The 22,600-nt window shown below is 44.3% G+C and overlaps 1 protein-coding gene across 1 annotated transcript; it reads left to right on the forward strand.

Moving 5' to 3' along the window:
- The first annotated feature begins 5,421 nt into the window (after positions 1–5,421).
- MED6 (mediator complex subunit 6) lies at positions 5,422–20,333 on the forward strand. Its single transcript, XM_066632295.1, has 8 exons — positions 5,422–5,470; positions 10,298–10,457; positions 11,659–11,750; positions 15,182–15,264; positions 16,029–16,137; positions 17,207–17,322; positions 18,433–18,460; positions 18,746–20,333. Exons 1-8 carry the CDS (start codon positions 5,449–5,451, stop codon positions 18,874–18,876), a joined length of 741 nt encoding a protein of 246 aa, XP_066488392.1. The 5' UTR covers positions 5,422–5,448; the 3' UTR covers positions 18,877–20,333.
- The last annotated feature ends 2,267 nt before the right edge of the window (positions 20,334–22,600 follow it).

Genomic DNA, 22,600 nt, shown 5'->3' on the forward strand with positions numbered 1-22,600 from the left:
CATGTAAAGTTTCTTCATCATGAATGAGATCAGGAAGTTGGCCTTGTGACTAACATCCTTTTGTTCTCCTTCTCATGTGAACTATTATGAAACTATCGCTGTTGACAGGAAATCAGCCATATTTTTTATGGAAATGTTTTCAAAAATCCACCATGATTTCCCTCTCTATTTACCGAAAACTGAACATAAGAACATAAGAACAGCCCCACTGGATCAGGCCATAGGCCCATCTAGTCCAGCTTCCTGTATCTCACAGCGGCCCACCAAATGCCCCAGGGAGCAGCCCAGATAACAAGAGAGGACTTGTTTGAGGTGGTTTGAGGTTGAGAGGACTGTTTGAGGTGATGTCTTATATTTGTGTCTCTAAGCACTTTTGAAGACTGCTGTTCTAAGCATAGTCACTAGGTCAGGAATTCCCAAATTGGGTGCCATGAGAGAAGTGTTGTATGTGAAATAAGTTAATGACAAAATTAAAGGGCTCAAACAGTCCAAGATACCCAGCTACAAAACAGGCTGCTCACTGAAGCTTTGTATTAATCCGTATCTGTTTCCAGTCAGCCTTCCCTAGGGCTGGGTAATCCTTCCACACCTTTGCCCCTAGGTGTAACTGGAACACCAAATCTTCTTAACACAAAGAAGCAGCAATCTAGACAAGAGGTAAACATATCGTTATTTCCAAGTGGTGTATTTTCCCCTTTAAAATAGCAGTGCACATGGGACAGGGTTAAGATCAGATCATGATCTTGGTGAACGGGAATTTTAATTCTTTGCTCCTGCACTATATACCTAGTAAAAATTGACCCCCTCCCCTCAAGTGGCTATTGGCTCCCCCAAACATTCCAACACAAGATACTTTGGGGAGCAAACAGAAAAATGACAGGGACCAAAAGCAGTGGCATAGCTAAGGGGAACGCAGGGGTGGCAATTGCATCAGGCAACAAGCTTTGGAAAGAGGCAACAAGCTGAGCTTGACACAGGTGGCCAAAACTGTAAACACCTTGGTAAGTACAAATAATACCATCATGTTATAAATCATTAGAAAGGTAATTTAATGCAGAATGCAATGAAACAAACTGCAATGGAATTTCTGTATCCTATCAAAAGTTATGGCTAATTAGCCAGAACTAATTACTTAATTAATTAAATTTGATTTTGTGGGGGGGGGGCTACAAAATCTTTTTTGACCCAGACAGCAGATGCCTTAGTTACGCCACTGGATCAAATTAAAAAACCTCTCCAACTGCACTGCAGACCAATCTGAATCAGTCCCTGCGGCAGCTGATTGGGCCTCCTTTGGCTGACTACTCTTTTAAAAAAAACAACCCATAAGCAGGAAACAATGGTGCAATGTCTCATTAGTTTGGTCTATCTGCCCTGTGACGTGCTAATGCAATCCAGACTGCATGTTGTGCCGGTGCAAGTCCCTTGCACTGTACCAGGAGGGTTGCAAATGTGCCGTAAGGAATATTTGCGCCTCCTTGTGAGTCAGCAAGGCCGGCGTGCAGAGGTGTGCCAGTCTGTGGAGGCTGGCATAAGCCTCTGGACTGACAGAGTCTCCGAGTCTTGTGCCGGCTGAGCTTGGCCAAAGCAAGACTTTGGGGTGGGTGAGGAGGAGGCGGGGAGGTGAAGGGAGGGAGGTATTCTGATGTGGGAGGAGGGCGGGTGGTGGGTGGCCACAGGGATGGGTGGGGAGCAGGAGGCGGGGCTGGGACCCTGTAGTTATGCCAGATCCCAAACCCCATTCCTGGGGAACTCAGAGCAGCTTCAAGCCGCTCTGCTCTCCTTGGACTTGTGCCACCTCAGGAGGTGGCACAAGTCGAAGGAGACTCATAGGAGCCAGGGTACCTTACCCAAAGGTAAAGAGAAGAGTTTCCCCTTACCTCTGGCTGAGCCACTTTGGGCCTCTATCCTGCGCTGGATATAGCGCAAGCTTCTTGGCTTGCCTGTTCCAGCGCAGGATAGGATTGTGCCCTTCATCTCTGCTTGAGTCATGCTCTTGGCTTGCACCCATTGAATATGGAGGCACATCTAGAACAGTAATTTATGCAAAACAGAAGTTTTGGGCTTTCCTCAGGGCAGGGGAGCCTTATTCTTAACTATTCTAGAAGTAAATATTTTTGATTGTAATAGTGAAGTGTCTTTCTCATGTTAACTCAGAAAAAAAAACCAAGCGTATGTCTCGACTTTCAGAAGTCTGCTACACTCTCCTGAGTCCTCTTTAACTCAGGAGGAAAATGTCAAACATCAATAACTAGAAAATGTTCTTTGCCTATAAGAACATTTTGAAAAGATGCCAGGAGACGAGGGGAAAAGTCACTGTTTACCAGCCTGAGAAAAATAGTGGGGTTGCAGATGTTAAGGAGTGGTTATTCCACAAGAGAGCGGAAGAATGTGCCCCAACAGAACAGAGGTGATAGGGCTGGCCAGTGTCAAGTTCAAAGGTGATGTCAGTGAACCCAGCAGCACACCTAACTCTGCATAAGATTGTGCTGATAATTTTCATTCAAGTCAACCTTTATTAGGCATAAACATTAGGTAGGTGAAGACTCTGTACGGAAACCGTAGAGAGAATATAAACCTAAGTAATACACAGGTATATGTATATGTGCACACCTACGTGTACACACAGATACAAACGTACAATACATTTTACGTACAAACATGTATTATTAAAAAAACAAAACAATCAGTTACTCTGCAGATATTGCCAAAGATGTAATGTGCTTAGTGATTACTTGCTACAGAAAGCTTGGCTCGATTCAAATTACTCAAGTTTAGGAACTGTGCGACTGAGAGGGTTGTATGCTCTACATCACCTGCTAGAAGGAATTGAATTATAGCTTTTTCAGAATGCCCTGTTTTAGCATGGAGCAAGGGAGAGAGAAATTGCTGTCTTAATACTTGACATCTGGGACAGTGCAACATAATGTGGGTGGATGATTCTACTTCACCTAAATTGCAGCTACATAAACGATCTTCCCAGGGGGCGTTTCTAAATCTACCATGTAAGTCATTAGAGGGGGTCACGTTACAACATGCCAAGGTAAAGGCCCTTCTCACCAGGGGGTGCACTAGGAGGGACAGATATTTTGGTTGTTGACCACTTGTAATTTTAAGATGAAAATTCAGAGGGGAACATTTTTTCTGTGCTGCACTTAGAATCTCTTGCCTTTCTATATCATATAGTCTGGTTTTCACAAGTCTGGTGATGACCTCTGGAGAGGGAGCTCCTTGTAGATCGACCTCAAGGCCCATCTGTTGAGTTTTTTTTATGAAATAGTACTAGGCAAGGGGTTAACTTTGGATCAGTTAACAGCCCCTTTAGCAGCAAGTCGTGATCAGCCCTGAAGAAGACTTTGGTCCAGTATTTTAAAAAACTGGACCATGCATGTAACTCCAGTCTGTGTTGACCTGATTCCAGGCAGAGTGCTGCGTAGAGAACGCAATGCGGTAAGCCGAGAATTTTGTAAAGAAATTTGGATTGAACCCTTTCAATTGTGTTATTTAATGTCGGCATCCATACTGGGATGCCATATAAAATTTGTGGAATGACCTTAGCATTAAAAGCTTGCAAAGCAGCTGGTACAAACCGGTTGTCCCAGAAGAGGAAAAAGCGAGTTATGGCTTGAACCACTGGTTTGGATGAATTAATTGCAATTGATCGATGAGAGGACCAGGAATGCTTGTAATGAAATTGAAGATAATTTAATACTTAATTTAATTAAGTATTAAGATAAATTAATACTAATTTAATACAGTGGTTGCCAACTTTTTCACTGACTCCTGCTCTTATGGCGTTAACAGTTAGGGTTACCAGATACAAACTGGGACAGAGTGCCTATAACTTTAACCAGTGTTTCTCAGGCATTTTAGGTGGGTCACGTACCACCTAGCTCAGCCACCATTGAAAATACAGAGCTGCAAATAGAGGGTACAGAGCTGCTGTGCAGGGGCGAGCTCCAGGTGGGAGAGAGCTCTTGGTTACGCTTTACTCTGAATGGGGGGAACATGGGGTGCTGGAAAGGGAGGAGGGTTGTGTGGTTGGAGAAGGATCCAAGTCTGCATTCTGCTTTGACTTCTGAGCTGGAACGTTTGAATTCCAAGCTATGCAAAACAACAGCACTGTGTAATGCACTGAACATAAGAAGAACCCCACTGGATCAGGCCAAAGGCCCATCTAGTCCAGCTTCCTGTATCTCACAGTGGCCCACCAAATGTCCCAGGGAGCACACAAGACAGCAAGAGACCTGCATCCTGGTGCCCTCGCTTGCATCTGGCATTCTGACATAACCCATTTCTAAAATCAGGAGGTTGCACATTCACATCAAGGTTTGTAACCCGTGATGGATTTTTCCTCCAGAAATTCCCAAATGGTTCCCAACCTGTGGGCCGCAGTCTGTGAGACCCTAAGAAGTGGTCTGCGAGGTCTCAGGGGGAAAAAAATATCTTTGATCACTTCCAGTATCTCCCATGGACCACCAAAGAGGGCGGAGAACGGACTGTCCACAGCCACAACCACTTAAGTGTCAGCTGTGGCAGTGGCTGGTTCACTCTCTGTCCTCTTTGATAGTCTGTGGGGAAGCGCTTGGGGGACAGACCACCAAAGTGGGCGAAGACCAGACCCGCCCAGTGGCGTAGCTGGAGGGGGGCGGAGCACTCAGGAGTCTCAGCACTCGGGAACCATATGACTCCGTTTTGCTCCCCCCGCTGGGAATGGCTCCGAAGGGAGGGACTGCCTGTCCGCCCCGCTAAGACTCCCTGCCAGACTGAGCATGCTGCCCCCTCCAGCTACGCCACTGCCCCCCACATCCACACATGGTCCACGATGATTCCAATTTTTGCCCCAGTGGGTTCCTAAAGGTTGGAAACTACTGGGGTAATGGGAGCTTTGGTTGACTGTAATGTAGGTTTGAAGCATAAATGGATGATGTCACGTCTAGCCACGACATCACTCCCAGGTTAATGACATCACTTCCTGTGGGTCCCAAAAGAGGTGGCATTCTAAAAAGTGGGTCCTGGGGCTAAAAGTTTGAGAGCCACCGCCTTTAGGATGGGGCAGATGCAGCTTTTTAAGCCCCCTCTTTTGAGTGGCTCCTGCCCACACTCCCCCTCCTGAACAAAGCTTAAAGGCAGAGGTGCTCTGTCCCCCTCTGCATCTGGCAACCCTAGTGACAGGGCAGCCAGAAGGGGGTCATGAGGGCTTCAGTGCCTGTCCCATTCCCTGCAATGGGCATCAAGGGGTGTGTGTGTGTGCTTAGAGACCAGGCCTCTGGTTGCCTGGAGACGGGCACTGCCTGGAGACCCACTCACGCCTCCCCCCTCCCTCTTTCCCTCGCCGCTCTGGCCTGCCCCGGTCATCTCTATGGTGTGCGCTCCTCTAGCGATCTCCTCTCTATGGTCTAGTGAGGTCATAGCCTCGCGCCTGTGGAGGCGAGGCTGCCTACAGTCATGGCGGCGGTGGATATACGAGGTACCTGGGGGGGTCCCTTCAGCATCCTTCTCTCCCCCCCCCCGGCCTCCTGGGCTACCTAAGGCTGCAGTCCTGTGCACACTTACCTGGGAGTAAGCCCCACTGACTAGAATGGGACTTACTTCTGAGTAGACAGGCCGAGGCTTGGGCTCTCAGGCTGCAGTCCTGTGCACACTTACCTGGGAGTAAGCCCCACTGACTATAATGGGACTTACTTTTGAGTGGACATGCTTTGGACTGTGCTCTAAGCCCAGCAGTGGGTGGGTGGAGCTGGCAGTGAAGAGCAGATGGGAGTGGAGGGGAGAGAGTGGAAGGTCCCTCAGAACACCAATTGCTTTTGTTTTGCTTGTGCAGGGGTGCTCAAACTTTCAACTTTAGGGATGCTGGACCTTTAACAAGTGTATAGAAGAGAGAATTGTAGCAGGTGCAACTTGTCATCCCACAGATGACAAGCTACACCTGCTGAAATTCTCTCTTCTGTACACTTGTTAAAGGTCCAGCATCCCTAAAGTTGAAAGTTTGAGCACCCCTGTGCTTGTGTAACAAAAGGCTTTCCTGAAAGCTCCTGTGTGCCAGTTTTGTTTCCTGGATGTTGGTCTTCTTTCTTTTTGAGGGGGCTCAGATCCCCTTAAAACAGTGTTTCTCAACCCATGGAATGGGTACCGCCAGTGGTACTTGAGGTTGTGTCTGGTGGTACTCTTGCGACCTCTGGGCACTTGCCACCTGGCAGCAACACCAGGAACACAAACAGCAGTAGGAGCCTCCAAGGCAGGCTTCTCTGTGCTCAGAAAAGCCCCCCTGTCCACCCTGAGCCTCTGACTGGTGTCTGTTGCATTGCATCTGCCCCCCCCAACCCATAAGTAACTTGCAATTATGTAATTGTGAGTGACTTCTAGTGGTACTTCAAATAGTTGCACCATGTGAAGTGGTGCAGTGGAGGACAAACTTTGAGAAAGACTGTCCTACAAACTTGAGTAGTATGTCAGATTTTTAAATTGTGAGCCCTTTAAGGAGGGGGTGCCATTTAGTTGTTGAATTTTTTTTCTGTAAACTGCTTTGTGAACTGCTGCTGTTGTTGAAAAGCGGTATATAAATAGTCATAATACTATTATAATGTCAGCAGAAGCTAGTTTTCTTTATTATGAAATGAAAGAGCTATGACCTGGAAAGCAAACAAGGACTAACTCAGTGGTTCCCAAACTTTTTTGCACCAGGTCCCACTTTTTAAAATGACACTCTAGGGCCCACCTAGATTTACCAGACTTGAAAAATCTAGAAAGAAATAATATTTTTATTTGCACATAATAATAACTAGGAAAAATAATGCTCCAACATTTATTTCCCTATATTTACACATGGTTTATAAACTGCAGAAGTTCTTTGCATGACAGATAGCAGCTATCTGATATTCGAAAAGCCTCAGAGCTTGAGGAAATTAGTTATATGATCCTCCCATCACCTGTGTTTTTTATTGGAGGTTCTGTTCAGCTGCTATAGAACCCACCAAAAATCAGGTCTGGAACCACTGTGCTAAAGAGTTCCCTCTTACCCATAGCATCCATGTACTGTGTTCAAAGATACCTAAAAAGGTGTTCATGGATATGCCTCACAGCTGTGGAACTCCATTTTCCTTGAGGTCCACTAGCAGTGCAAATGCTTTCCCTGTTGGTTTGACTTTGGGATCAACTGAAGCATGTCATTCTAACTGTGTTATCTGCCATCATTCTTTGTATCCAAAGAGCAGGAAACAAATGGAATTTGGTGTCTTTCTCATGCTTTGTCTTAAAGGAGTTTGAAAATACACCAATGTGGTACAAAGATCTTTCATGTATTCTAGCTAGTGCCCTTGAAGTAGCAGGTTTACTGTTGCTCAGCATTGATCTGAATTTGTGTTTGACCACAACTGATGGGAAACTTCTGTGGCACAGCAGATGTGCTGTTTTCACAGTGCATAATTTTTGGAGGTTCTCCTTGTCCTCTGTTGCCTTTTTTCATTCTACTGATGGCTGTGCATACTTAGATGAACCATTACTTACTTCGTTTGTGCTTTTTGTTCCTTCCACAATGATTTATGAGTTTATGCATGTTGTATTATTATGGGGCATTGGAGATGGTCAACTGTGACTTTGTCTTCATGAGATTAAAAAAGGTGGATAAAGGGCAACTTGCAAACGTGTAGCAGACAAACAACCACCAGGGCAGGAGTGGAATAGGGGATTTGAAGGGGATGACCTTCTACTATGTAACAAGGGAACATTTACAGAAAATGATTAAGAATTTTTTTTAAGCTGTGTAAATTCTTTGTTGAAGAGCAATGTCTAAATAATATTATGATGCTGTAATATCAAGCACGGTTGGGGGATCTGATTTGGCATTGCTTAAAGAAAGCTATGCAGACAAGTGGTGTGAGCATTGTTGGTCAACACTGTGAGAATGAGCTGAAAGGCCTCGATAAGAAGTATTTGTAAAAAATGATGTTTAGAAAAGAGTGATGTTTAGAAGTTTCCCTGTTCTGTTAATTGGCAGTGAGTATAGCTGCTGACAATGAATAAGTATACAGGTGAGCCCTCCTTATCTGCAGATGTGGGGCCCACAGATTTGCCTTACCTCGGGTCCAAACCAGAAGGGCTTCTCAGAAGCCTCTGGGAGTTCTTCTAAGGCACGGAGACCAGCTGCAACCTCCCAGGCATGACCAGAAGGACTTCTGGTCATGTCTGAGAGGTTCAGTGAGGTCCTCCAGATGGGGGTTGGTCCCGAATCCATGAATAAAGAGGGCCCACCTGCAATGCAAAAAGTGCTAATGATGGGGGAAGACTACTTACTGAAGTGGTGCCACCTGATAGGTTTCACCTTATAATGTATGTTTCTTCTAGCCAGCATGCTTCTTTCTTTTTTTAAAAGGTCAATTACTATACGTATTATGAAAAACCTGCCTTTGTAAAGGGAGTGTGCCTTTAAATATGGCCATCTCTTTGCCTGCTTCTGTTTTATGCCAGAGTCAGAGCAAATGATTAGAGATTAATGCAGCACCTGCATTATTCATAGTCCCAATTAGGCTGCTTTAAGCCATAGTTTTCCAAGCATCTTACTATACTTCCTAAAAGATTTCTGAAACAATGTATTCATATTTCATACCACCCTGCATTGCAGCTAAGCTTGCGTTACTGGTTCACTCCAAATGTCCTCTCAGACCGGCCAGCCACATTAGAATAATTGCAGTGGGAGTTCTTGTTCTGTGCATAATATTGCTGCAAATGCACTTGCATGTTCATGCATAGCATGGGGCCCTGGTCACAGGGGACTCACTGGGTCATAGGAGGCAGTGGTGGAGCACCTGGGGTCTGGCCTCAGTGATGTGAGCCTGGTCCAAGTGGCCTCAGTAAGGTTGCGGGGGAGGAGGGGGGAGGGGTAGCATCACCTAGGTCCTTCTCCCCACTGTCTGGGACTCTAACAGCTCCAGATTGCTTTGACTCATGGACTAGCCAACATCTCCTCCAGCCAATAGCCTAGCTAGTTCTGCCTTCATCCCTGGCCAGGCTGGGCATTATGCTGGGGTCCAACCCCCTTAGGCTCCGTCCCTTCCTCCCTGGGAGGGTTATAATGCTGGCCACCTGAACTTTCCTTCCCTCTTCTCACCTGTGTCTGTCCCTCCTTCTCTGCCTGCCAGCCAGGCTGCAGGAGCAGCTGCCCACACCCTTGCCCCTGGAGTGAACTGGGCTTGTGGACGGTGCTGTCTGGCAGGCTAGGAGGCAACAGCAAACCGTGGAGCTCTGGGCAGTCTGCTGTAGGTCTGTCTAACTGACTAGGGACTGGCTTGGTCCCCCATGGTCCCAGTGCCCGACTTGGGAACAGGCCAGGTTTGCTGCTTAGTACCCAGCCGGAGCTTGCTCCCAGGAGTCCGTAGGCCAGTCCACTCCGGCCTCGCTACTGCTCTCCTAGCGGGTGTGAGGGTCCGCCTGTAGCAGCCTTATGGCTCCATTTCCTCTGCGAGTCGCAGGAGCTAAGGCAGGCTCCCCCCCCCCCCGACTGCTGCTGCCACCTGGCCTGGGGGCTGACTCCTGGACTATTCTGCTCCCAGGTAAGCTAGGGAAACTCTGACACATAGTTTTTGGCACTGATCTGTGGATAGTCAACCCCTTGAGGCTTCTATGCTTTCCATTGTGGTTTTACAATTTTTGAGTTTCTGGTTCCTTGTAACTACCTCCTTCCCCTTAATTTTGTTTTCTTAAGTGTGTAGAAAAACAGGCGGGCCCCTGTATCTGTAGGGGTTCCGCCCCCCTGGGGACATGGAAATGGTGGGTGCGGGGGTGGGGACACCTGTATGGATAGCAGCCCCTGCGTGCTCCTTACATTCCATTTGATCTATTATAGAAGCGCTTGCAACAGGGTGCTTCTTGTCTAACAATTTTGATTAACTGATGAAACAAATGTTCAGGCAACTTGCCTGTACACTACAGAGAGACTAACAGGAATCAGGAACTCAGAACATCCCTTGGAGAACTATTACTTTCAAAACTTGTGAGGGGGTTGATTAGTTTTTAAAATAATGTTTCTTTTAAGGGATGTAGTTGTCTTTATACTCTGTTGAGCTTTTATTAACAACAGGATTTAAAGTGTATTGTGAGGCCATATTTGTATAAGTTAATTGTCACACGTTACAGATGAAAAGTTGGTTGGCATTTCAGAATGGCAGGTGTCAGAACTGCAGTTATTATAATGCAGTAGATATCTCACAAGCGCTGAATAGATTTTTAATTTGTGACCATATTTCGTTGCTACATCTGTACTGGTGTAAACTTCAGATTTCTTTTCTCTCCCACCCTCCAGATAATCTTCTGGGAATTTCTTGGGTTGATAGTAATTGGATTCCAATATTAAACAGCGGGACTGTGTTGGACTATTTCTCAGAGCGCAGTAACCCATTCTATGATCGAACATGCAACAACGAGATGGTCAAAATGCAAAGGTTAACCTTGGACCACTTGAAGTAAGTTGCTACAACAACTCTATAATAGGAATCCTATCAAATTGATTTTAGAGTGATGGTTGCCGCCTTCTATGGAGGTGATTTGCAGCACCAGCAACTAATGGAGCAATGCAAGAAACTGCTTGAATGCAAGAAACGCGTTCTTGCAAAAATGCAAGAAACTATTTGGAAACTGCTTTTCTCTTGTCTATATAGTCACTGAGGTTGGCATGCTCACCTGCCTGCCACATTGCAAATATTTTACTTAGACAGAAGACATTTTCCAAGTTGCCCTGAGTTATGAATGAACTTGGCCCCAGAATTCAGGTTATATGTAGGATTAGAAAAACCTGTGGACAGAAAGAAGCAAAGCATAAAGCTGTCTGCTTATGAAGCAAATAGTTTGAATAGAGATCTTAAGTATATGGATGTGCGACATTTTTGGAACTGTACTGACCACAGTATTTTTCATATATGTTTTGAAGTGCTTAAGGTCAAAGGGCTAAAATTATTTGTGTTTGTAACAAATTAGGGTTGGAAGGCAAAAGCATCAATATTCTGCTGTTTCAGATCACTTGCTATTAAGGGGTGGCTTCTAAAGCATTTTTTTCAGACTAAATGAGTCAAGCGTTCTTGGAACAGAAATGCCAATGAGGCCAAGGAAGCTCTGTGCCTTCCTGCACGGGGTAGGATGCTCCCTAGAGAACTATTTCAGTGATTTCATTAGAAAGCAGTTACCAGCCCGGCTCTTTTTCTGCTTATTCTGAAAATGCTTAATGAAGTTCCTGTTGCGTGTTGCTTCTTGCAAATTGAGGCTGTGATTTTTGATTGGCTTCAAAAAACCCCAGAGATTTAAAGCTTGGTAAAAACCAAACTAATAAAACACTTTCAAATGCTTTAAAAGTCTTTGGCCCTTTCAGTCCATTAGTGGGAAGACCCTCCCCACCCCTCCAGTAGTCCAAAAAGTACAGAAGGTAATTATATTAATACCAGGAGTATAAATCCCAATGTGTTTGAGCAAGTAGTTCTTTAGCAGGGGGCCGTCCTAGAAAGGAGGAATTGCTCACAACTATTACAATTTTAGATAACTTGTTTCAAAAGAAACCACTGACCTCTGCGTCAGAGTGTTCTGTCAATAGGTCTATCCTTGGCTTTCTGTCCCTTACAATGACTTCATAAAGCTGGGTCTCTTGATTCAGTCCTGTTTTATTTTCTTTTTCAGCCAGATGGTTGGCATAGAATATATTCTCCTCCATGCACAAGAGCCTATTCTCTTCATCATTCGTAAGCAGCAAAGGCAGTCTCCCACTCAAGGTAAGGATTTGTACAGTGTTCTGTTTGGAGACAAAAAGCAAAACATGTTTGGCACTTTTCCCTACATTGGATTCAGTGCCCATGGATCCTCACAGAGTTCAGTAAAGGCATGTTTCCTCTGCCCCAGTGCATGGACAGATAATATTCTCTGGGGAACAGGAGGCTCCTGTGTGCCACGCGCATCCCTTTCGAGGCTTCCCCCTCTGCTTGCTTAATTTGCTCCAGAACTTGTAAATCTTGACTGAGAACTGGATGGCAATGTAGGGGGATGTCCCTCTCTTTTCCATAGCAATTTATCTATTAATTCACTGACATTTATATCCTGCTTTTCAATCAAGGTCACGCAATGAGTTGATGACATATGAAAGCAGTAACTTAATAAAAGTCTACAGAAAACTTAAAACAAATGAAGCAAAATCTGTAAGGCAATTAAACAGCAATCATATTCAAATCAAACACCATCTGAAACTGGTAGGAATGAAAATGGCTTGTTGCTTAAAAACTGCCAGCAAGGGCATTTGACAAATGAATATGGGGAAGGAGTCCTGAGATGAGTTGCCAAAGCTCACAAAGCCCCGTTCCTCATTCTTGTCCATTACATCTCAGAAGCAGAGCATTTAAAATAGGACAGTTAAAGGTCTTAGTAGGTAAATGGGTTCAAGTGAGAGCAGGCAGTCCTTCAAGTACCCTGGGTCTAGGTCTTTTGGGCTTTAAGTCAAAACCAGCATTTTAATTGTTACCAGAAAGAAATAGCCAGCTAAGAATTGACAAGATGTTGTCTCTGATACCAGTCTACTGCATTGCTACCGTATTTTGAACAAAGTGGAGCTTCTAGACATTGTTTAAAGGTAGCCTCGCATAGATAAATTTAGTATAAATATTATCTGGGAATGTACGACTCTGGCTCAGTAGCAGCCCTTGCTCCCTGCTGCCTGACTTTCCCCCTCCAGTTTGCCACCCCTGAATGAGGGGGGAGGGCAGGTAAGCAAGTAGGAGAGTGGTCGAGTGAACAGGGAGGGCTAAATTCCCTCACCTTCCCACCCACCCACTTGCTCTCCTTATCTATGGGGAGGATGAGTGAATCAGAATGCCCTCCCCATGGATAGGGAGTGCGGAGAGTGGTGCCCCCACCCCTTTTGCCCTTCCAAGTAGTGCTGCATATAGCTTCCTCCCTCTGTGCCACTTAGGGTTCCAGTGGACCTGTACATGCTGGATTCCTAGCATGCCTGACTCCATTCAAATGAGAAACAGTGTGGAGAGAGAAGGCTGTGTAGCAGCGCTCCTCAGAAGGCATAGCAAGCAGGAATGGGCTCCAGTGGCAATCTGGAGCCAAGGCAGCTTTTTAAAATGCTTCCCCCTTCTTCTTCCTACAGCCCTTGAGGGAGAAGGGGGCACAGCTGGCTCTCAGCGAGCCAGGAGATGATTGGAGCCCCACCAGAGCTGCAGGGTTGGAGAGGGTGGTAGTCCGATGGGCTTGGGGACCTGTCAGGGTGCCATCTGCCTAGTTTTGTTGCACCCTGTACCCATTTCAGGTTGCTTCGTGGTGAGGCTGGCCTACTCTGTCACACATCCCATTTTTTTAAGAGTTGGCTCTTCAGTCAAATCTGATTCAAGGTGCTGCAAGGCACAGAAGAAATATGTTTTGAAATAAATTTGAAGATCCTTCCATGTGCCCATGAGGGGAAGGCTCCCACCCTGTGTCTGTATCAGGATGCTCCTTCATCTTGCATCTTGTAAACAGAAGGATAAATGAAACTGTGTTTTCAGTTCCTAGAAGTCAATGTTTGCTTTTACATTTTCTGCTTGAGTGTTGCTCTGAAAAGACAAGACAGACAAGTATGAAGGACAAGGGGATGCCCTCTTGTGGCAACAGGCTAATTGTGCCAGGAAAAAAATTCTAGTCTGCATCTGTTTCCTGGCTATGTGAATGTAAAGAGTTGTGCTGTACATTTCATGTCATATTTGTGCTTCTTTTCTTTGATGTGCAGCTTTCAGCGCAACTATTTAAATTCAAAGCTGATTATATACATATGCCTCCAAGTATCAAAACAAACAATCAATGGAGTTGGCAAACAATTATGCTTTCCACTGATTATAGCAGTCAGCATCTTGTCTGAGTGCCTGTCCTCTCTCTACACTTGCTCACCAAAAAGAGAAGCAACCCTGGCACTTCTCAGTTGTGTCCCAGATTTTAAAAAACTTCTCCCTTGCCCCTCCCCCCAATAAAATTCAGTGGAACCAGATCCTGACAGCATAGCCTTGCCTTGAGTCCCATTTCTCAGTCTGGGCAAAGTATGATCAAGTGTTGGAGACAGAGCAAGGAGGTTAAGAGCTGGCTAGAGATTGTTATTTGAGGGAATAATATATAGAAATATAACCAACTTGGTGACCTTGTGCCAGCCAATAGAGCAGTCGACTGGGACATCCAAACATTAATTAAGGAGATATGCATACTTTGAAGGATTCTGCAGTTATGCAGAAAAATATTGCTTTTTTAATAAGCTCCCGGTCTTAGTAATAGCTGTGTACGCTCAAAGCTTTCCCGCAATCACAGAATAATCTCAATGATTAACAGCACTGGTGGTGATGAAAGAGTATGTGTTGGAGAGAGGTCCAATTTGCCCTTAAGGTGAGAAAAAGAACTCTCTTGGAATTATTATTTAGAATATATAGACTTCGCTTTTCAACAGAAAAGTAGTAATAGTGGTTTACGTAGCCCAAGAGATTAACAGCTCAGTCCTGTGTGTCTTCTTCATCAGGGGATCTTATGATCTGCTAAAGCTAAAGGCCCGGTGACAGCAGTAACACTGTGCTGTCATCAGGTATGATGGAGCAGCTGGTGGAAACAGCTGGTGGCTCTGTGTACATGCCAGTCTTGACTGGTTGCTCCTCCAGTGCTGAGTTGGTGGCAGAGATGGGCCATGGGCAGGGAAGGGGAGGATTGGGTGCATTTTGGGAGACGAACTAGGGTTTGTCAGGGGAGAGAGAGGGTGAATTCAGCACCAGTTATTCATGCCAAATCTTGTCCACATAATCCCACCCTGACATGCTCCCTGGCTCACTTTGGACTTACAGCAGTTCCATAACTGGTGTGAATCCAAGGAGACTCATAGGTGACCAGAAAGCCTCTGGTTTAGAGGCTTTAGAAGAGATAAGATTGAGAGAAATTTAAAACACAAAATGGTTCCCTGTCCCAAAGGGGCTACAATGCTTTAAAATAAGAAAAAGGAGAGTTGCTATCCTGGGGTGAAGTGGGCTAGTTGCTCTCCCCCTGCTATATGCAAGAGAGCCATTACTTAAAAGTGGCAATCTTTCAGCCTAGTTAGCAGGAGTAGGACAGCACTGGGTGGAGAAGGAAAACAAACCAATTCAGGACTGCTCAGGTTGGGCTGCCTACATGTCTTGCTGAAGTGCTGTGCTTCTCTTTTCAGTTATCCCATGGGCTGATTATTACATTATTGCTGGTGTGATTTATCAGGCCCCTGACTTGGGTTCAGTTGTCAACTCTAGAGTGGTAAGTCTCTGCCCTATGTTCCTCTGTGATCTTAAAACAAAAGTTGTCAGTGTTCGGCTCTGTTGTTTGGCTTCTTTTCTCATCCCTTATGTTCTTCCTTCTGGGGAAAAGGCGATCTCCTTAAACCTATTGTGAAAAATGTGCAAGGGAGAGGGTGAGAACTACGGAATGGAGGGGGGGGGAGACTTGTTTTGAACCATGATCCGTTCTCTGATGTGTTGCTTTTATGAGACAGGGGGCAATATGCCCTGACCTGGTTCTTTATCTGTGCCAGAACATGGTCCAACCACCCCTGAGTTCATACCATACTGTTGCATACTGAGTCGAACCCCTGCTCCATCTAGCTTAGTATTGTCTAATGTGACTGGCAGTGACTTTCCAGGGCTTCAGACAGGGATCTCCACTCCTATCTGGAAATTCCAGGGATTGAACTTGGAACTTTCTGAATACAGCGCAGGCGCTTCACAGCTACAATCATTCCCTCCAACTGAATCCTGAAATACATGTAGTCATAAAGGAAACATCTCTGAGCATGTGAAGTCCTTCCTTTGCCTCAAACTCTTGCTGTGTTGGCTGGCTGGAGGATATTACGTCCACCACCCCTCTCCAGTCTTCAGGCATCAATTTAAAAAGGAGACTACTCCAAAGCCATTCATAATTCTGGGCCACATATGTATCATGGATTTTATGTTGGGAGTTGGCTTGCTAAATTAAAGCACCTCATGAGAAATGGCAAATTTTCTTACTAACATGTTTTTTTAAAGCTCACTGCAGTGCATGGAATCCAGTCAGCTTTTGAGGATGCCATGTCCTACTGCCGCTATCACCCTTCCAAAGGCTACTGGTGGCATTTCAAAGATCAAGAGGAACGAGGTAGGTTACCTCAGGAAGCTGGGCCTCCAAGTTCACTACCTTCTTTTCTTTAGCAGGATGCTAGACTTTGGCTCGTTGTGCTGAAATTCCTGACCTTTTCTGGTTTTTGAGTTTAAAAACAAAACAGTAATGGGGAATGAGATTAAGGTCTTGAATCTCTGCATGATGCATGAATAAGCACAGCATGATGCAGGCGGGTGTGGTGCCCAGCTTTGGTGCAAGATTGTTTAGGATTTGGTTCCTGTGTGGATGAGAAAGCAAGAAATAAACATTTGCCTTCACTTCCTACTATTACTGGAAGTTATCATTGCATTCAGGAATAGCCAAGTGACTGCCAAACAAGAGGACTCAGGGAGTGTATTAAACTGAAATACAGGGTATTAAACTGAGGGCGCAGTCCTAACCAACTTTCCAGTACTGGCATAGCTGTGCCAGAGGGGCATGTGCTGCATCCTGCAGTGGGGGGGGGGGCAGTCATGGAGGATTCCTCAAGGTAAAGCAATGTTTATTCCCTTGCCTCGGAGTTTCATTGCCCTTATGTCAGGGCTGGAAAGTTAATCAGGATTGCGGCCTGAGTGTATTAAACTAAAAGGGCACAGGATGGATTATTATTAGTATTATTTAGGATGCATACACACATACGTTCAATGCCATTTATATAGCACAAGGAATGAGAAGATGGTTCCCTTTCCCAAACCTTTCCCTTCTCGTAACCTTAAAAAAAAGACACAGGGAGGACTTCAGCTGACAACCATTGGGAGGGAAACTATGCTGGGATAAATAGGGACCATTGCTTCGCCTCTGCTAAGGAGAGAAGAGCTACCACGTTGAGAAGTTTCTTTGGAGGAATCCAGTAGTTTTCTCCAGAAATTTCTGGCAAGTTAGGGAAAATGAAATGTTGACTTGTACCACACAAAAAAAGAGAGAAGAAAAAACAAGTGCATTTAGCACTGCACAAACTGAGAATGCTAAGAAGCTGAATTCTTAACTGCTCAAAGGGCCACTGAAAGAAAAAGAAAATGTTCTGCTTTGGTGGAATGCTTCATTGTGGTCCTTATTTGATTTTCAGATAAAACCAAACCCAAAGCCAAGAAGAAGGAAGAACCAAGCTCCATTTTCCAGAGGCAACGTGTCGATGCATTACTTCTGGATCTGAGGCAAAAATTTCCTCCTAAATTTGTGCAGGTATTTTGCTATGGGCTGCCCCTTCTACCCGTTCTCAGGTGTTTGGGGAGGGCATTTACTACAGATGACAGAACCGTCTTTCCACCCTAAAAGGTGGAACTTCCTGCTATGGTTCAACAAGTTTCCTAAGACTATATTTTGTGCTTCTAAAATCATTATGGAAAATCCTGGCCTATTTTTAAAAAAAGAAAAAGACAATGAGATGAACAATGTTACCTCTGCGCTACAAAAACATGAGCATAATCTACTGGGAGTATCTTCTGTATGAGTTCAGCTGGAATGAATTTTATTGCACAGGGCTCTAGCTGTGCTGTTCCACCCATTTCAATGAAGTTATCCTGGTGGATTTGAATGCCTTGTTTTCCATAATTTATCTGCAGTGTTAATGTTACTTGTTGATGCACACATGCCGTGATGGGTATATGCAACCTCCTGATTTTAGAAGTAGGCTATCTCAGAATGCCAGGTGCAAGAGAGGGACACCAGGACGTATGCATCTTGTTGTCTTGTGTGCTCCCTGAGGCATCTTGTGGGTCACTGTGAGATACAGGAAAGATGAGCCTGACCCAGCGAGGCTTTTCTTATTTAGTTGATTTAAGTTGAAATTAAGTTAATCAATGTAGTTGGCTTTCTTTGCAGTATCCTTACCTTTGTGGGGAGGGGAGGCCTGTAGGGTTAGGGGACTGGTGGCCTGTATTTATGTGGTAAGCCCACCTGGACTTACTACCAAATAACTTCAGGTGATATTGCCCATACAAGGGGGAAATGGGGGGGGGGATTTATATGTCTAATGAAGAATGGCTCTGTTTCTGGGTGAGTGAGAATTTTGTAATACTAGTAGCCTACTTAGGATAAAACATACTGTGATGGGCAGAGTATGGGATAGCAGTAGGGTGCTTGCTATTCTGTGACTATTTTGCTATTCCTGTACATGTATGGTCATAGGAGAGCAGATAGCATGTGTGTGAGGGCCCCGTCCCAGGTTATGCTTATATTTCTGATTCTCCGTACAAGGCATTTTCAGTGGGAGAATACAAATATCATTTTGTATAATGTATGCCAATGTCTGACCACATATTTCTGATTTGTTTTTCCCCACTTTTTTCACAGCAAAAGCTTGGAGAAAAACCAATCCCAGGTGAGAATTCAGTCCCCTTCTTTTAAAAGTAACCAAATCCAGAGACTGTATACATTAATTTTCTGCCTAGGCTTTTGGAAAGATTGCTACTGTCCAGATCATGTTAATTTCATCTTTATATGCACAGGTTTCCTGTATTGGAAGTGAAAATAATTCCCAGGTGCATTTTCCCCCCACCCCAAAAAACTGTGGATGCAAGGAATCATTTTTCTCCTGTAGAACAGGAACCAGATATGTAAAGCTGTTATCATTAGAATGTGGTACATTTGTTTTGTTTTTTTCCAGTGGATCAGATTAAGAAGGAGCCAGAGCCTGCACCTGAACCTATAAAGCAAGAGGAGAAGGAGACTTCCAAGATCACCCAGCAGAGCACAAGTGCAAAAGGGCCGCCCGAGAAACGGATGAGGTTGCAGTGAGAGGAGGACAACCCCTCTAACTGGCAAGAACTTGGCAAACTGGTTAGAGACACAGGGTTAGGGGACACAGGGGATACCTTGGCTCTTAAACATGTGAAATTAATTGTTTACAAACCTATTAGTAGCAAACCTTCTGCTGCATATGGGAATGGATGGCTCGGCTCTCTTCCTGTTGTAATGTTCAAGACTTAATGGACAAAGACTTTCCACTTTTCAAAAAATCAATGACTTTGGTTAAAAGCCTGTCCTTTTTCACAAAGCTTAGGCCTTGTTTGGAAAGGAAGTCCCCCCCCCCCCCAGAATCCTATCCTTTGATCTCTTCCTCTTCGGCAGGGGGTGGGAGAGCCTCTGATGCTAGACATAGAACTGGAATAACAAATGTTTACCTGTGGGATTGTGTGAAGAAAGGCATTGAAAAATGAAGATGCCAAGTATGCAACAGGCAGTTTTCGTAAAGCAGTTATGAAATTTATATAGTCCAAAGTCAGGCTCATACTGAAACTTCAGATTCTCCTTGATACCTCTCTAATGTGCATTAGCACTGGAACATCAGCCCCTGTTGTAATTAGGTGTTATGAATTCATAATGCCAGATTGATGAGCTCTGTGTTAACTACTTTTCCATAACAATACAGTTGTAGCCTCATCAACCCAGCTGTGCTTTCCCTAACTTGTATATTCACACATCTGTGACATACAAATTGGACATTAAAGTTTGGAAAGAAGAGAAAAAAGCATTATGCTAATGTTTGTGTCCACGTAATGGCACAATGCTGTTGCACTGGCTTGCTTGCCAGTTTTTTTTTTTTGGGTGTATATCCCCAGGCATGAAAGGTATCTTTATATGTTTCTAAATAGTGGAGAACACTGGTTCAGTTCAGTGGAGTCACAGTAGTGATCTTTGAGTGTGGCTCTCTTCCATTACTTACTGTGATGTTTTTACTGACCTGGAGAATGCATAAGCATAATATATAATGGTGTGGTTTATGTCCTCGAGCTTTCAGTAGCATTGACCAAGAATATCTTATTAAGTAGTGATGCCAGGTAATAAAATCTGCTGGGTGTGGGATGGGGGGAATACAAGCGCTCTGCCATAATTTTTATAGTATTATATGTTATACTGTTACTGTTCAGAACAGAGCTTTTTTTTCTTTTCATTTCTGTCTCCGAGTCCAGATATGTTGCATAGTGTATCCGAACATTAATGGCAGTTGCAGCACTGAAGAAATTTGCACTCTAGGAAACTTTACTTCTGCTCAGTTGTAAATATCTGGTTTGAGGATGGGGCGGGATACTTTATTTTTGTACAAATGTATCTCTAGTATGTCTTCTATTTGAATGATCGTGTTGCTGTTTTACCTTACTAAGTTCTTAGAAGGTTTGGATGTGGGGTTTGTTTCCATGAAGTGAAAAATTTTGGTATTGTATCAATGCTAAATAAAATATCTTTACACTTTATCACTAGCTTTCAAACACAGTTCTTAATACATCTTTCAAATGCAATTACACTATTTTTTGTGCACAATGACTGGGCTCCTTACTTGGAAATCATTGTCATAGAACTGCTCTGTAACACATTCTTTGCCTGCAGCAATGGAAATTAATTTCTTTGCAACTTATTTGCAGAAAATATTGCACTTTTCTGATTTCAGACCATCCTGGTGTTTCAGAGCTTAGCTTAAAATTCCTTGGCACATTCTCTCATACTCATGTTAAGTGTTATAAAGTAGCACTGAGATGGAACAGCTTCAACTTTCATAAGTTTCAACATATAAACTTTCAACATATAAAATGGTAATTCATCTTATCTATCTTGCCCATTCTTGGATGTCAATAGGTTCTGCTTTGCTTAATATTTCTCCCCTGCCCCAAATGATACTAGGCTGGAGTTCTTAACTAAGGAAGACACAAGAAAAACATGTAAACCACTGAGGGAGGTGGATATGTGGGCAGGCAAAGGATTCTGGAGATATTTTTGGTCATTTTGAGAGCTGTTCTGTCCACTTCTGTTATAAGTGATAATAAGTTGAATCCAAATCTTCTCTTGCACAGTGCTGTCTCCTGCTCACCCAGCCTGGAGAGAGGCACGATTTTTTGCCATTTCCTTCTACAGCCCCCTTCAGCCCTGAGGGTTGGGGGATCCCTACATGCTGTGTGACACAGGAACAGGGGGGGATTGCTAAAAACTGAATTCCTTCCTCATTTTGCTTGAGGAGACAATCCTTCTGCCAGAAAAGATTTGACTCCAACCCATTGAGCTAAACATAAGAGAGTCCTAATGCCAAAGAGGATTTGGGTCCAAAATGAGACATCCCTCTCAAAGTTGACAATGGTCTCCTAATCAATTTGCAAGGATCTTCCTTTAATTATGGTACCTGGAGGAGAAACAGTCTATGTATTCATGGTCCAATACATATGTTTCTCCAGTGTGTTGTACACTGAGCACACACTGGCTCCTGCATAGACAGCAAAAAAGCAGACTAGGCCAAAGTAGACAGGATGGTGGGAGATCAGTGACTGGATTTTGTTCATATTTTTTAAAAGCAAAAGTTGCAAGTTGGGACTGTAACACTGGGTAAGTTAGGGATATAAACATTCCTGTGCCATTTCCCAAGCCAAATGTCCTGTGGGAACAAGCAACAAGACAGTGTTCCCAATGTTGCTTTCATTGTCTTGCTCATGAATGTCCTTAAAGCATCTGACTGCTCCCTCCGTAGTTGGTCTGAAGTGACATCGAGTTTAACCCTTTAGTGTTGGGAATAGTGGGCATATGTTCTCCCCCTACTGTAGTGTTCTTACCTTTTGTACTGTTTTGTTCCATAGCTAAATGACAACCATTTATTGGAAAAAGCAAAGGCCTGAACTCAGTGAAACTACTTGTAGGGCTAAATCTGGCTCTGGTGATCTCAACTGCAGGTTGTGCCTTGGCATCCATGGGGGGTTCCATTCCCACAACCCCTGTGGATGTCAAAAATTGTACTAAATGAAATCAATTTTTAAAAACCTCCCTTTTTACACAGTGATTTTAAAAAACCTTGCTTACCACTGTAATGTGGGAAAATGGAAGCAGGCAGGCAATCAACAGCTTAGATTCAGTTCACTCAGAGGCAAGTGCCCCTCCCTTGCCCCTGGAGCGCACAACAGAATGCACAGAGAATGCAAAGGGAAGATGATAATCACTTCCACTGTGTTTACTCCAGGGGAAAGGGAGGGGGCTGCTTGCCTCTGAAACTAGCACCTATGTCAATCTCACAGATAAGTTGAGGGCAGCTTCTGAGCAAATATGGAATTTTCTATGACAGACGAGGGGGGAACTTAGGGGTGTGTGAAATTCTTTTAAAATGACTTACCAGGAATTGTCCCGGGGCAGCAGCAAAAAGCCAGAAAGGGGGAGAAAGAACTATTTTACCTTCTTTTCCAAACAGAAAAGGATATGAAGATTCTTATGGGAGCTGTAGGCTTTGTGAGGAATACAGTGCTGCACTTTTATAGCAGCAGCCCTCATACAGACTACGATTCCTGTAAGTGCCTTCACTTCTCTTCCTGTTTGGAGAAGAAGCAAAAAGGGCTGCCTTTTGTTGCTGCCTCTGAATAATTAATGGTAAGTAAAATTACTCCTTTTCTCTCCACTCCTGTCCTACTTCTCAGCAAAGTCCCACACCCACCTTACCAGGCAGCTGCTTTTATAAACTTTATTTATTGTATTGACCCATGTAAAAGTTGAC

The sequence above is a fragment of the Tiliqua scincoides genome, chromosome 1 (assembly GCF_035046505.1).
Source record: "Tiliqua scincoides isolate rTilSci1 chromosome 1, rTilSci1.hap2, whole genome shotgun sequence".
Taxonomy (NCBI): Eukaryota; Metazoa; Chordata; class Lepidosauria; order Squamata; family Scincidae; genus Tiliqua; species Tiliqua scincoides.